Genomic DNA, 16,152 nt, shown 5'->3' with positions numbered 1-16,152 from the left:
CTCGCCGCAACTAGAGAAAGCCCGCGCACAGCAACGAAGACCCAACGCAGCCAAAAATTAATTAATTAATTAAAAAAAAAAAAAGAGTCTATGCCCTGGGTCTCTCTCAGATTCAGCTGTTAGCCCTGGTGTAGAGAAGCCCAACATCCAGTTGCAGCATCTCCAAAGCAAGAGCTGCTCCAAGGAGAGAGTTTTCCTCTTGCATTGCCCTGAGGGGGGTGGGGGTGGGGTTGGTGTTCCTAATTTGTATGAAGGTGAGGTGTAGACTATCAGCGGCCCTGCTGCAGTCTCAGCCAGGAGCAGGCTGAAAGAGTGCAAGGAGGACCAGAAGAAAGGGAAAGGGCAGGCATGAGTTTTCCTTAATGCTTGTGCTAGTTTCTATTGTTGCCATAACAAAGTACCACAAACATAGCTTAAAACAACGCAGATTTATTATCTCATAGCCTTAATTAGCTCAGTGACCTTCCCTCTGACTCTGCCTCCATAGGAACAAGTCAAACTTCCAAGGGGAGCCACCCCGGGGCTCCGAGGCTATGCCAACCAGTGTGAGCAGCTCTCAGCCAGCCAGCACTGCAGGGCCTCAGGAGGGATGCTCCCAGGTCCTCCCAGACCTCTCTGTAGCCTCCTACTCCCCATTCCTGGAGACCCACCCTCTTCTTCACAATAACACCCTCTCATTATCCAAGTCCCAAAGAAAGAAGTTATTCTTAGGCCCTGAGCTGTGGGATGCTGATTCAGAGAAGTCTCTGCCGAGATGCCCCCATCCATGCTTACAACTGCCCTGCGACCCTGACTTAGCCACTTCTGGTTTTAAAAAGGTCCAAAGAAAACCCAAACTCACCTCTTTTTATCTCCACCTCTTTATTCCTCATCAAATGATTATAACAATGTATGATTTGTGATAGAGGAAAAATCATACACAAGTAACAGTCACTTAGGAGACCCCATGTTTATTTCTCCATGATCAACTCCCAACCTACATCCGTATGTGTGCACACTTTACATGGCAAATCTTCTATTTTATGCTTTTGGTTGCCGGCCATATTATAAGCGTTTTCAATATGGCAACAAAACCTTTATCATCATGGTTTGGCATGGTTGCATGGAACAAATCACAAGTGTCTGAAATGAACAATGAGGGGTGACAACGTAAACATAACAACTCAGTGTTTTTCTGTTTGTTTGTCTCAACAACTAAAGCAACGCATATTTATCAGCAGCAGCCCTTTCCTTCTTAGGAGAACCTGCTTTGTTCTCCACATTAAGAGGGATAACATCACTGTTCATTCACAAGCGACTTCCTCACCCAGGTGCCCCTGCTGAAACGAGTCCTCAGCACCTGGCAGGAATGTAACGCGGAAATACATTCAAATGTCAATCCGCTGTAATTCTGTGGTTGCTGTGAGCTGGAGCACTGTGTGGGGTTTCTCACCAGCATGCCTTTGCTACACAGCTAAGACAGCAAGGGCTCCTGCCGACAGCTTCCCTCGCTGGATTCCAGTAAGGGTTTGCTTACGTACAGTAAGGCAGACACTCCCTCTTAAAGGATTCCTCTTCCCGATTACACAGGCTCTTTCCAGTTTAAGGACCTGGATGTACGGATAGGTGAATTCTCCAGGGAAGTATCTACCTGACTTTCTCAGGTTTTATTCCAGTGTATGCCCTATCATGTTTGGTACAGGCTGAATCATCCCTGAAGCCTTTGCCACATTTATTACTATCCTGTATCCTCTGCAGGAGTTCCCTAATGTATAGACTTAACAGGATGGCTAAGGAATGTCTCACATCCACCAGTTTGCTGGACAGCTCAGAGCAGTCTTTTCCACTGACAGGGAGGAGCCACCCCTGAAGACACTTCTCCCTCACATAGGTTTTTGAGAGCCAGTCGGAAGATGAGCATGGCCCACGTTCATTAAATATCCACGGCTTGTTCTCCAGGGTGTGATCTTTGGTGTCGGATGAGGGAAGAGCTCCTTCTGAAAGTTTTCCCACACTGAGGACAATGACTGGGACCCTCCCTGCTGTGGAGCCTCTGATGTACTGCCAGGTGAGAGTTCTGCTTGAAGGACTTTCCACAATCTGGACACTGGTACGGGGTCTCCTTAGTGTGAATTCTCTGGTGTTTGGTCAGACAGGAGCTGTCCCTGAAAGCTTTACCACACTGATTACACTCATAGGGCTTCTCGCCAGTATGAGTCCTCTGGTGACGTATGAGGCCGGCGATGTTCCTGAAAAGTTTCTGACACTGATCACAGCCATAGGGCTTCTCACCAGTATGAATCCTCTGGTGCCTGATGAGGTAAGCACTCTCAATGAAAGTTTTCCCACATTCTTTACACTCATAGGGTTTCTCCCCAGAATGGATTTTCTGATGCACAATGAGGTGAGAGTTACGGTTGAAGGATTTCCCGCATTCCACACATTCAAAGGGCTTCTCTCCAGTGTGAGTCCTCTCGTGCTGGGTGAGGTATGAGCCATCTCGGAAGGCCTTTCCGCATTTGCTACATTCATAAGGCTTCTCCCCAGTGTGTATTCTGAGATGCACAGTGAGGTGGGAGATGTCGGTGAAAGGTTTCCCACACTCATTACATCTATATGGTTTTTCCCCTGTATGAGTTCTTTGATGCAGAATCAGGGATGAATTTCGGTTGAAGGTTTTCCCACATTCTAGACACTCGTAAGGTTTCTCCCCAGTGTGAATTCTCTGGTGTTGCGTCAGAGCTGACCCATCACTGAAGGCTTTCGCGCATTTACTGCATTTATAGGGCTTCTCTCCTGTATGGATTCTTTGATGCACAATTAGGTTATAGTTCTTGGAGAAGGATTTTCCACACTCATTACAGGTATAAGGTTTCTCTCCAGTGTGAGTTCGGTGATGCAAAACAAGAGAAGAGTTCCGTTTGAAGCACTTGCCACATTCAGTACATGTGTACAGTTTTTCTCCAGGGCTGTTCCTCCTGTTTTCATTAAGAGATGAACTCAGGGTAAAGATGTCCCCAAAGTCCTTACCTTCATACAGTTTCTTCCCTCTTTTCATTATTTTTTGTTCACCAAGAGGGGTAAAATGGTTGAAAGACTTAACACTTTCAGGGTATTTATAGGGTTTCTCTCTAGTTTGAGTTCTTCCAAATTGAATAACTTCCATGGAATGGTTGAAGGCTTTCCCACAGGTGTCACTGTCACCCGTTCTCTTAGCTACATAACTTTTCTGACAATTGTGTAAAGCTGGGTCACAATCCAGGCTTTTAACACCTGAGCCACGTACATGGAAACCGTTTCTTGTGGAAACTCTCTGACGTCGTGGAAGGTCTGGGCTCACGCTCAAATGCTCCCCAAATCCGGGATATTCACGAATTGCTTCCTGAGCTCCTGGTTCCTCCTGAGTTAAGGCTGATTGCCTCAAATGTCCCTCCTGGTTCTCACAGTCCCAACTGTTACCTAGAATGGAGAAATGAGGACCCTCTCGTGTAAATCCTTCCATCTCCATGTCACAGAACAGTTCTTCCTCAGGAATGTTCTCAGCTGTCATTTTCAATCTTCTGTCCCAGGCTGGAAAGCAAAGAATGAAAAAGACAGACTTAAGTACATGAAGCCGTGTGTGGAAGAGGAATGAAAGATGGTGACAGGCCAAGTGTGTGGGTGTGTCTTTTTACTTGTTTTCTCTTTGAAATTCAGATCTATATGAGGGGTAGATACTGTGAGAGTCGAGGGATGGAGCCAAGAACAGGTTCAAGAAGAGCCACATGGCATTTCCACCCTCTTAGAGAACAGGCAGGGGGAATGGTGTTGGGGGTAAATATCACCAAAAGGATTAGCCTGAGACGTGGGAGATCAGAGGCCAGGTGTCACTCTGATCACACAGGAACACATCTCGGCCACTGTGTGCTTGTCTCCACCACCCACTTCCCCTACCAACAATCAGTACACACTCCGGATCCTCCACTTCACAATGGGCTTACAATAGCATTGAACGAGCAGTTTTCACCCCACCTTTGTGGTCAGAGTTCTGCCTTCGTGGATGGGACACAACACAGACCTGGTGACCTGAAAGTTCTGAAATTCCTAGATCTGTCAACGACCTTCCTGCAGGGTTATTATGAGAATTACGTCATGTGTGAGGCTGGCTCTGAGCTGGGGAACAGACAGTACTGTAAGTGGCTGCCAGCGTCTTCACTGTTATGGATCTTTCTCTAACCATGCTCCCACCCCTTTGACTTGAAGATATCAAGAAAACTGGCTCTCGGGCTTCCCTGGTGGCAGAGTAGTTAAGAATCTGCCTGCCAATGAAGGGGACACGGGTTTGAGCCCTGGTCCGGGAAGATCCCACATGCCACGGAGCAACTAAGCCCGTGTGCCACAACTACTGAGCCTGCGCTCTAGAGCCCACAAGCCACAACTACTGAGCCTGCGTGCCACAACTACTGAAGCCCGTGCACCTGGAGCCCGTGCTCTGCAACAAAAGAAGCCACCGCAGTGAGAAGCCCGCGCACCACAATGAAGAGTAGCCCCTGCTCGCCGCAACTAGAGAAAGCCCGCGCGCACCAACAAAGACCCAGCACAGCCAAAAATAAAATTAATTAATTAGTTTTAAAAAATTTCTAAACAACAAAAAACACAGTAAGAGTCAAAATACAAGTGGCAGGTGGAGAGACGATACTATAAAGTATAAAAGAGACAAAGGAATAGTGCCAGAGATCTATTTAAAAATTCTTACAGAACAGCACATAAAAGGGGAAAAAATGGGTAAAGGATACAAGGAGGAACTTGATGGAGAGAAAACAGAAATGTCCTGAATTCATGAATTCTTGCTCATTCGCACCTAAAGGCATTTACAAACTGTAACTTTAAGAATACAAAATATGCACATTTCACACGAGTAAATGTAAAACAAGGCATGATAATATAATGCTTGAGCAGGTCATGCAAGAAGAGAGTTGGTGGGCACGTAAAGAAGTCAGTCCACTTGGCAGTGTAACTTGGTAGTGGCCATCAAAACATAAAACAGGCACATTCTGCCACCTTGCAATTCCACTTGGTGGTGTCTTAGATTCAGAAAGCCTGAGTCCCAAGCATAACTGGACATCAAGCTATACCTAAGGAAATGGTCTTAAAGTCCACCAGGAAAAAGACCACCAGTGAAGGAATGAACAGTACTGTGATTAACTTGGTAACAAAAATAGAAACCTGATAGTAATGGAAGATTACCATCAAAGTGCCAAGGGAAAAAACTGTCAGATACATGATTGTTCAAGAGTGAAAGTAAGGGACTTCCCTGGTGGCACAGTGGTTGGGAATCCGCCTGCCAATGCAGGGGACACGGGTTCAAGCCCTGGTCCGGGAAGATCCCACATGCCGCAAGCAACTAAGCCTGTGTGCCACAACTACTAAGCCTGCACTCTAGAGCCCACAAGCCACAACTACTGAGCCCTCATGCCACAACTACTGAAGCCCATGCATCTAGAGCCCATGCCCCGCAACAAGAGAAGCCACCGCTTCTCACTGCCCGTGCACCACAACAAAGAGTAGCCCCCGCTCACCACAACTAGAGAAAGTCTACATGCAGCAACGAAGACCCAACGCAGCCAAAATTAAAGAAATAAATAAAATTTTTTAAAAAAAGAGTGAAAGTAAGATAAAGGCAGCTTCAGAAAAGCAGAAGCAGGGTTTAAATCCAAGGACACTTACCAAAAGAATTAGAAAAAAACTGTTCTTCAGGGGAAAAAAAAAACCAGAAGGAAGGAATGGAGAGAACATGTATTTAAATAAAATCCAGCGCTGACCACATAAAATGAAGCAATAACAATGACTCAGGGGTTAACAGTGGGATGGACTAAAATACTGAATGGCAGTGGCCTGTGAGATGAAAACAGGGTAGCAAAATTAAGTGTCCTTACATTCTTATCTTGTTCATGATTCATGTTAGACCTGGTCAAGTCAGGAATAAAAGAATAAATGTCATGTAAAACTTCCAAGCCCACAGAGCAGTGGTTCTCAACCAGAGACGGTTTTACCCTCAAAAGACACTTGACAACATCTGGGAACATTTTTGGCTGTCATGACTTGGGGTCAGATGCTACTGGAATCTAGGGATGCTGTGAAATACCTTTAAAACACAAGACAGCCTCTCACACATAGAATGACCAGCCTCAAAACTCAAATGTAAATAGTGCTGAAGTTGAAAAACCCTGTTACAGGAGAAAAGAATAATAAAGAAAAGGAAAAAAAACAGATCAATCCAGAAGAAGGTGCTAAGGGGGAAAGCTCAAAAAGGACAGGTTAAGATAGAAAGTATAAAATAGGACATTACCAATAACAACAAATGTAAGTGGCTTTGATGGGCAAGATAAACACTGTGTCAGACTGCATTAAAAAATGTGTTTGTAACAGACACCAAAAGCAAAAGGACACAGAAGACAAAAGCAAAAGTTTGGAACAGACAAATGCTAACCAAACAAAGATTGAATGGTGCTTTGCTAACCAACAATAAACTTCAAGGATGATAACAGGGCAATATAACAATGGCAAAGATGTCTACATTAACAGCATGCCTCCAAACACAAAGCAAAGTCAGCAAATCCAACCATACTGGGAGGGTTTATGAACCTCTATCAGGAATGGAAATGTAGAAAGACTGAATAGAGACAAGCATAAGAGAATGTAATTAGCCAGCCTGGTCACACAGCTGAATGAAGACCCACTACCAATAATTAGAGCCAAAGGCTTTCCAAGCACAAGTGGAACATTTGCTAACACTGGTCATAAACCAGGCCAAAGAATGTGGTCAAGTTACAAACCAGTAACGGAAAGAACGCCAAATACAAAAAATAATAGTAAGTTTTTTAAAAAAAAAACCCTATTTATTTGGAAAAATGAAAATCTTTTTCTCAGTAATTCACAGATCAGAGAAATCTTGATGAAAATTAGAAAGCATCTACTTAGAAAACACGGAGAACTGAACAACTGATGATGATGGCACATCTCAAAACACATAGCAAAGGAGGATGCAGCTAAAGAAGTTCCTAGGTGAAAAATGTTGGTCTTTAATGCATGGGTTTTTTTTTTTTTGGTTTGGGTTTTTTTTGTTATTGTTTTTTGTTTTTGTTTTGTTTTTGTTTTTGTTTTTTGTGGCCATGCCATGCGGCTTGCGGGACCTTAGTTCCCCAACCAGGGATTGAACCTGCGCCCTCAGCAGTGAAAGCGCAGAGTCCTAACCACTGGACTGCCAGGGAAGTCCCTAATGCTCGTATTTTAAAGAGAAGACTGAAAGTTAGTGAGATCACTGTTCGACTTCAGAAGTAAGGGAAAGAGCCACAGAGAAAACCAACAGGAGGTGAAAGGAAGGTGATAATAAAGGTAAGATCAAAAATTACAGAAACCGAAAACAAGGAAACAGCCAAGAACATGAAGAAAACCATAAGTCTGTTATTTGAAAAGACTAATGAAATTACCTTTGGCAAGAGTAATCATAAAATAAAGAACAAGAAGGCATACATAGGTGATATTCGTCATAAAAAGGGGATTTAATTAAGAAACAGAAGAAAGTTATCAAAATGGCAACATTGGATTTATCCTACAAAAGAAGGCCTATGAAACATTAGAACATCTACTGATACGATTCCTGACATTTTCAGATTAAAGTAGAAGACAACCCCCTACATCCTATCTCAATAAATTCAGAAAGTAATTTGAACAAATCTCACCCAGACTCTTGATCAAAATGCTCTCAGATTAAAGTAGTAGACCCCTTTACCCTACGTCAATAAATTGATAAGGTATTTTAAGGAAAGCTCCAACTCATGATGAAAATTCTTATCAACTACGAACACAGGGAATTAAGGTAAACATCACACGTGAGGAAACATGAGAATTGTTCAGTCTGAAGCCAAGGCCAAGACCCCAGATGCCTGCTAGGTCCACAGCACTCAACAGTGATGCGGAGGGGCCAGTTGGCCAGGAGGACCATATCCCGAGCTGTCACTCCTGGCTGCTCCTACTTTTCAGACCTCCTGAGGCTGCCGTATTACCACGCTGCATGTTTCCTCTACTGAGCCTTCTGAGTAGACTGGGGCCTGGGTGGCCTACAGTTGTCCTGTGGAAACAAGAGATGGAGAGCACCTCCCTACAAGTCTGTAAGGGCAGGATGTATGTGTGCACTTAAAAAATATGAGGTAAGTCAGACACATATAGGATGATACCACTTAATGAAAATTTTTAGACACACAAAGTATTCTCTAAGTAAAAATATTAAAAGGCCCTGGCAACACATCTACCAAAGCTGTGATCATGACTGTCTTGGGAGTGTGGAAGGGAACAGCCCTAGAGGAGCAAAGGGAATGTCCATTTCATCTATAATAGATACTTCCTTTATTGAAATAAGACTTACATACCACTAAGAGAGTGAAAAGACAACCTACCAAACAGGAGAAAATATTTACAAAGCATGTATCTGATAAAGGACTTGCAGAAGATATAAAAAACTCTTATAGCCCAATAATTACAGGACAACCCGAATTTTAAAAATAGGCAAAGGATCTGAATAAACATTTCTCCAAAGAAGACATACAGATGGCCAATAAGCATATGAAGAGATGATCAACATCATTAGTCATTAGGGAAATGCTAATCAAAACCCAGGCTTTCACTGCCATGGGCCTGGGTTCAATCTGTGGTCGGGGAACTAAGATCTCACAAGCCGCACAGCACGGCAAAAAAAAGAAAAAAAAAAGGCAATAACAAGTGTTGTGAGCACGTGGAGAAACTGAAACCCTCACACACTGTTGGGGGGAATGTAAAATGGTACAGCTGGGACCTCCCTGGTGGTGCAGTGGTTAAGAATCCACCTGCCGGGCTTCCCTGGTGGCGCAGTGGTTGAGAATCTGCCTGCCAACGCAGGGGACACGGGTTGGAGCCCCGGTCTGGGAAGATCCCACATGCCGCGGAGCAACTAGGCCCGTGAGCCACAATTACTGAGCCTGCGCATCTGGAGCCTGTGCTCCGCAACAAGAGAGGCTGCGATAATGAGTGGCCCACGCACCGTGATGAAGAGTGGCCCCCACTTGCCGCAACTAGAGAAAGCCCTCGCACAGAAACGAAGACCCAACACAGCCATAAATAAATGAATAAATAAATAAAATTAAAAAAAAAAAAAAAAAAGAATCCACCTGCCAATGCATGGGACACGGGTTTGATCCCCGGTCTGGGAAGATCCCACATGCCATGGAGCAACCAAGCCCATGTGCCACAACTACTGAAGCCCACGCACCTAGAGCCCGTGCTCTAGCCCCTGCTCGCCACAACTAGAGAAAGCCCGCGAGCAGCAACGAAGACCCAACGCAGCCAAAAAATAAATAAATAAATAAAATGGTGCAGCTGCTTTGGAAAACAGTCTGACAGTTTTTCAAAAAGTTAAACAGAGTCATCATATGACCCTGCAATTCCACTCCTAGGTGTCTACTCAAGAAAAGTGTAAACGTATGTCTACACATAAACTTCTCCATGAATTATGAGTACATAACAGCACTATTCATGATAAACAAAAGCGGAAACAACCCAAATAAATGTCTACCAACCGATGAATGGATAAACAAAATGTGGAAATACACACAATGGAATATTCTTCAGCCTTAAGAAGGAGTGAAATACTGATAAATGCTTCAATAACACAGATGAATCCTAAAAACATTATACGCAGTAAAAGAACTCAGACACAAAAGACTCCATATTGTATGATCACATTTAAGTGAAACATCCGGAAGAGGCAATTCCATACACACTGAAAGTCAATTAGTGGCTGCCAGAAGCTGGGAGAAGGCAGTATGGGGAGTGATTCCTAATTGGTATGGGGTTTCTTCTTGGATTGATGAAAACGTTTTGGAAATATATAGTGGTGATGGCTGCACAGCTTCGTGCATATACTAAAAAACCACTGAGTTGTGCACTTTGAATGAATGAATCATATGATATATGAATTTATCTCAATAAAGCTGTGGTAAGTAATTTTACACCTATAAGGGGACAAGTTTCACCTAGCCTGACCTGCAGCGCTTGACCTTTGCAGTACTTCCCCTGGGGGCATCCAGAAATCTGTGGAGGTGTCAGGTTGTCACAAAGATGGAAGCAGGGGGAACTGCTAGCATCTGATGGGCCTGGACCAGGGATGCATATTTGCTAACACACTTGGGACCGCTCCACGTGATGTTTGACCAACCTGTGGACCAAAGTCCCTGCAGGTATTAACCTGGGGTACTGAACTACAGAACAATACTACATGTGTTACAAGACATCAGGGAAAAGGTGCCTTCATTTAGGGGAAGGAAGTTGAAAGGAAGTCCAGATACAGCCCTGAATTCATGAACTCATTCCCTATTTTGCATCTCTCTCCTTGACCAAAACTGGCCATTCCAACTCTATGCTCAATCAATGAGGGCCTGAGTGTCATAGCGGTTACTGCAGAAAGAACAAACAATCACAAGCATACAGGAGGACATTAGGACAGACACCAGGGAAATAGTATTAAATTAGGGTATTTAATGCAGGAACTACACTGAATTTCATTAATTAAGGTTGTTTTAAAAATCTCGTATTATTGCCCTCATACATATCTGTGTAGCTATTTTTGGCAGTACAATGATACCAAAACTATGTTGTAAAAAATTCACCTTGATGCTGTTCACAAATTTGGGGGGGGGGTCTCTATTCCCCCCCACCCCACTCGTCCTCTGACCTCAGATATTCACAATACCACTTCTCTGGAGCCCCAGTATGACTCATTTTCCCCAGCCTGTCCTTCTCTACCCCATGGCCGCCAAAGAAGGTGGTCTCTAAGGCTTTCTATACACTGAATGTTGCCCCAGCACATGATGAGACTTCAGGTCTGTTTGGAGAACTGTTTTCTGTGATAAATTGTCCTGATGTTGTTCCAGGTCATAGCAGAGGGGGTGACTGACCCTTCACCTGTCACCCCAGACCATCCAGACAGCCTGGGTTGCCTTAACTAAGTAAGTGCTTAGAACCTGCTTCCACCAAGGTACTTTCTTCCGTTCCTATTTAATACACCTGGTCTGGATCCACCCACAACACTCACTGTTCCAGCAGTATCCAGCCATACCTCACCTCATTCAACTTCACTGAAGACAATGAATTCTGACTGTCCTATTTCTCTTAACCCAAACCTACAATCTCCAGCAGCAGACTGCTTCTTATGTTTTCAAGGTAGCTGTGCCAAACATTTAAATATAGAAATAATTTTTTTAATACAAATGCCTTTCCTTTTATTGATTCTTTACATTTAATTTTTAAAGTTATATGGATATTTAATATTATCTATAAAATTCTTTTCAGGACAGTAAAAGGCATATTGCAACTATTGATCATAAAGACTAAGCATTGGGCGTCCCTGTTGGCACAGTGGTTAAGAACCTGCCTGTCAATGCAAGGGACACAGATTCCAGCCCTGGTCCGGGAAGATCCTACATGCCGCAGAGCAACTAAGCACGCAAGCAACAACTACTGAGCCTGCGCTCGAGAGCCCGTGAGCCACAACTACTGAAACCCACGCGCCTAGAGCCTGTGCTCTGCAACAAGAGAAGCCACCGCGGTGAGAAGCCCATGCACTGCAACGAAGAGTAGTCCCTGCTTGCCACAACTAGAGAAAGCCCGTGCACAGCAACAAAGACCCAACACAGACAAAAATAAATAAAATAAAATAAATAAATTTTTAAAAAAAGTAGAACTCCTCCTGTGGAAAGAGCAGAGACAGAATGGCTTCAGATAATCCACCTTTAAAAAAAAAAAAGACTGAGCATTACACAAAAAATAACTCAAAATGTATCACAAGCTTAAATATATAAGCTAAAGCTATAAAACTCTTAAATGAAAAACATAGGCATAATTCTTCAGAAACCTAATACAATACCAAAAGCACAAGTGACACAGTAGATAAACTGGACTAATCAAAATTAAAACCTCTGTGCTTCAAAGAATGTTACTAAGAAAGTAAAATGACAATCCACAGGATAGGATAAAATATTTGCAAATCATATATCTGATAAGGCACTGGTATCCAGAATAAATAAACAACTCTTAGAGTTCAATAATTAAAAGACCAATAAGCCATTTCATAAATGGGCAAAGGATCTAAATAGACAATTCTCCAAAGAAGATATACAAAAGGCCAATAAGCACAATGAAAAGAAGCTCAATATCATTAACCATCAAGGAACTGCAAATCAAAAACATATCGAGATACCATTTCACACCCACTAGGGTGGCTACAATCAGTTCCACTCCTAGGTCATCCAAGAGAAATGAAGACATATTTCCACAAAAAAAAACCCACAAAACTTGTATGTGAATGTTCACAGAAGCATTATTCGTAATACTCCCAAAATGGAAGCAACTGAAATGGCTATCAACTGATGAATGGATAAACAAATTAATATACTCATACAAGGGAGTATTATTCATCCATAAAAATGAACCAAGTACTGATACACTGTAACGTGGATGAACTTTGAAAACATTTTTAAGTGAAAGAAGCCAAAACAAAGGACTACATATTGTATGGCCATTTATATGAAATGCCTACAATAGGCAAATGTAGAGACAGAAAGTAGATTAGTGATTGCCTGGGGCTAAGAAGGATGGAGGAAATGGGAAGTGAGTGCTAATGGGCAGGGGTTCTCTTTTGGGGGATGATGAAAATATTCTAAAACTGATCTGGGTGATGGATGCACCACCTGGTGAATATACGAAAAAGCATTGAATGGTATACCTTAGAGGGTGAATTATATGGTATATGAATTATACCTCGATACAGCTATTTAAACAATTAAGCACGTGTTGAATCTGTTAGAGTCAGAACTACTGGTCTAGACTCCACTTGGCATGTTTCTGGTATCTTGGGATTAAAGCTTGCGGAGAGGGCTTCCCTGGTGGCGCAGTGGTTAGGAACATGTCTGCTGACACAGGGGACACGGGTTCCAGCCCTGGCCCGGGAAGATCCCACATGCCGCGGAGCAACTAAGTCCGTGCGCCACAACTACTGAGCCCGCACTCTAGAGCCCACGGGCCACAACTACTGAGCCCATGGGCCACAACTACTGAGCCCACGGGCCACAACTACTGAACCCGCATGCCACAACTACTGAGCCTGCACTCTAGAGTCCATGGGCCACAACTACTGAGCCCACGTGCCACTACTGAGCCCACGAGCCACAACTACTGAGCCCACGTGCCACAACTACTGAGCCCATGTGCCACAACTACTGAGCCTGTGCTCTAGAGCCCACAGGCCACAACTACTGAGCCTGCACTCTAGAGCCCGCAAGCCACAACTACTGAGCCTGCGTGCCACAACTACTGAGCCTGTGCTCTAGAGCCCACAGGCCACAACTACTGAGCCTGCACTCTAGAGCCCGCGAGCCACAACTACTGAGCCCACGAGCCATGACTACTGAGCCTGTGGACCACAACTACTGAGACTGCTCTCTAAAGCTTGCAAGCCACAACCACTGAGCCCGTGCGCCACAACTACTGAGCCCATGTGCCACAACCACTGAGCCCATGAGCCACAACTACTGAGCCCGCGTGCCTAGAGCTCATGCTCTGCAACAAGAGAAGCCACCACAATGAGAAATCTGTGCACCAAAATGAAGAGCAGCCCCCGCTTGCCACAACTAGAGAAAGCCCGCGTGCAGCAACGAAGAGCCAACGCAGCCAAAAATAAAAATAAATAGATAAATAAATAAAATAAAGCTTGTGGAGAATTCCATTCCCAGGCACTCACCTCTGAAGGGCTTTATACCCAGTCTCTATGACCCTGCAGAGGGATCCACTTAAGCCCAATGACCGGATGTTTGACATCAATGGTTGCCAGACCTCAGATGCCTGACCCCATCTGCATGGTTCTTGCCATCTCTGTGGACTACACATGATAATGTTTACTTCTTCAAATGATACATTCTTTAACAAAAATAAATTGTTTGCCACTAACTTTAGTCCTGTCCAAATAAAGTTACCCACTTCATTACCAATTGTGATTAACAGCCTGACTTCATTTTTGATGACTGACTGCTGACAGCTTTCAACCCCCCCGTTCTCACCACCACCTACTGCCCCTTCTCCTTCTGCAAACCAGGCAAACTAACAAGAAAGCCTGAGTGTTTTCTCCTCGGTGTTGGCAGGACGTTCAAACCATGCAAGCCCCAACCAGTGCAAGGCCACCCTCATCCCAACTCCATTAATCACTATAAAAGCCCAGTGAGCCTCCTTTTCCTGCTGTCTCACGATTTTTGTTTGTTTATTTGGTTTTTGGCCGCGCCACATAGAATTCGGGATCTTAGTTCCCCGACCAGGGATTGAACCCACGCCCCCTGCAGTGGAAGGGAGAAGACTTAACCATTGGACCGCCAGGGAAGTCCCACTCACACTTTTTTGGATCATCATGGGAAGTCTGCCCTGCTCTCCAAGACAGTCTCATTACGTGAGTAATAAACCTTTTGTCTTCTTGTGGGAGGGTGTGTAAGATATAAAAAGATGTGTGTTTGAGGCAGGGAGAAAAGAAGGGTAAATCTAATGAGGCAAAGTATTAATAACTTGATAATCTGGATGGTTTTACAAGTGTTTATTGAACTATTCCTGCAACATTTCTGTAGGTGTAAAACTTCAAAATAAAAAGTCGGGTGCTAAGGGAGAGAAATAATCAATAGAAGGGAGAAAAGTTACTTGCTGTGGGTGGAAAAAATAACAAAGTCTTAGTGTTCAAAACATATTTTTACAAGCCCAAGTCGCTAACAAGCAATTTTTTTAAATTGGCAAATGATAAGGGATCTTTCTGGGGTGATGGTAATTTTGATAAAGGTTTGGACTGCATTTGTCAAAATTCATCCAGTGATACAATGAATATCTGTGCATTTCAATGTAAGTCAGTTTTCCCTCAAAAATTTAAAAAGCAATATTAAACTCTGATGTTAAGCATAGTAAGGTGTTTGAGGGGGGAGTGGAGTGATATCTGCCATTTACTTTGTATCCCAAAAAGGTTGGTGGGTGGCTAAAAGGGTGGACAAAGGGAACAAATATAGGGCATACACCAAGTATAGCAGAGAGTTAATGAGTTGGTATAAGGACGCACAAGTGTCTCAACTTTTCTATATGTAGAAAAACTTTTATCATAAACTATTGGGGGAAGAGGAGCTAAGGAAACGAACCCACTAAACCAAGGAAGAGGAAAGCGAAGTGGCCACTAACAGTTGGAAAAACGCAGCCCTCATTGAGAACTGCAGCAAGATCTGATTTTGCAGCTATTAGGTGGGGAAAAACAGGTGATCCGACACCTCCCGGTCTGCCGAGTGGTGGGAAACGGCACAGTCTGCGGGTACAACGTGCACCTCGGCCCGAGACCCACCGACGCCCACACGGGCCCTCCCACCACCCGACAGCAGAAGGGCGGCAGACCCGGGGCTCGCCCCAGCGGCCGGGCCAGGACACCCGGCAGGCAGGGGCAAAAAGGCCCCTATGGAAGGACAAGCTCAATACGAGCGCGGAACCGCCGGGAAACGCGAAGGAAATCGCTGGGGTGTCCTCACCCGAAGAGGGAGCTTCCACACCCGCCGAGGTACGTCCACACCCGCAGCGGGGCGTCCACACTCGCCGGGGGGCGTCCTCAACTGCATGGGACGTCCACACTGCTGAAGGGGGGCGTCCACACCCGCCGGGGGACATCCACACCGCAGAAGGGGGGCGTCTACACTGGCCGGGGGCGTCCTCACTCGCTAGGGCCGCCGCGCCTCGGGCGGACCCCTGGCCCTGCGAGTCGGACGCGCCCACTGCCCGCGGGAAACCCGCCGGCAGACGCTCCGCTCCTGCGTCACCAGGACCCAGCGGACACCGCCTCCCGCGACACACACACACCGCCCTCGGGGGGAAATCGAGGCACCGAAAGAGCCAGGGGCGCAGCGGACTCACCCTAGGCGGGCCAGCGGCACCTGCAGCAGCGGCGGGGGCTGCCGCGGCCATGTTCGGTGCAAATGCGCGTGCGCGCGCCGGGACCCGGATGTCCGCGTCCCAGGAGACTCCGCGGCCACCGCTGGACCCGTGCGGTGTAGAGACCCGAGTGCCTGCCTTTCGCTTCTGCTCGGCACCGCGCCGGATCCA

At 45.1% G+C, this 16,152-nt stretch overlaps 1 protein-coding gene across 1 annotated transcript; it reads right to left on the bottom strand.

Annotated features, from left to right (window-relative positions):
- Positions 1 to 844: 844 nt before the first annotated feature.
- ZNF329 (zinc finger protein 329) lies at positions 845 to 15,943 on the bottom strand. The gene is made up of 2 exons (XM_082436505.1): positions 15,585 to 15,943; positions 845 to 3,549 (listed from the first exon to the last, which is right to left on the bottom strand). Exons 1-2 carry the CDS (start codon positions 15,718 to 15,720, stop codon positions 1,913 to 1,915), a joined length of 1,773 nt encoding a protein of 590 aa, XP_082292631.1. The 5' UTR covers positions 15,721 to 15,943; the 3' UTR covers positions 845 to 1,912.
- Between the last annotated feature and the right edge of the window lie 209 nt (positions 15,944 to 16,152).

Source organism: Balaenoptera physalus, assembly GCF_965194825.1.
Source record: "Balaenoptera physalus genome assembly, chromosome: 19".
NCBI classification, from domain to species: Eukaryota; Metazoa; Chordata; class Mammalia; order Artiodactyla; family Balaenopteridae; genus Balaenoptera; species Balaenoptera physalus.
This window is presented reverse-complemented; position numbering and strand designations above follow the sequence as displayed.

Bases quoted from the DNA above. Each gene is read 5' to 3' on its own strand.
- ZNF329 (XM_082436505.1), bottom strand. From the start codon at position 15,720: ATGTCCCCCGGCGGGTGTGGACGCCCCCCTTCAGCAGTGTGGACGTCC. The intron at 3,550-15,584 runs GTGAGGACACCC...TTTGCTTTCCAG, and splicing joins TGTGGAAGCTCCCTCTTCGG to CCTGGGACAGAAGATTGAAA.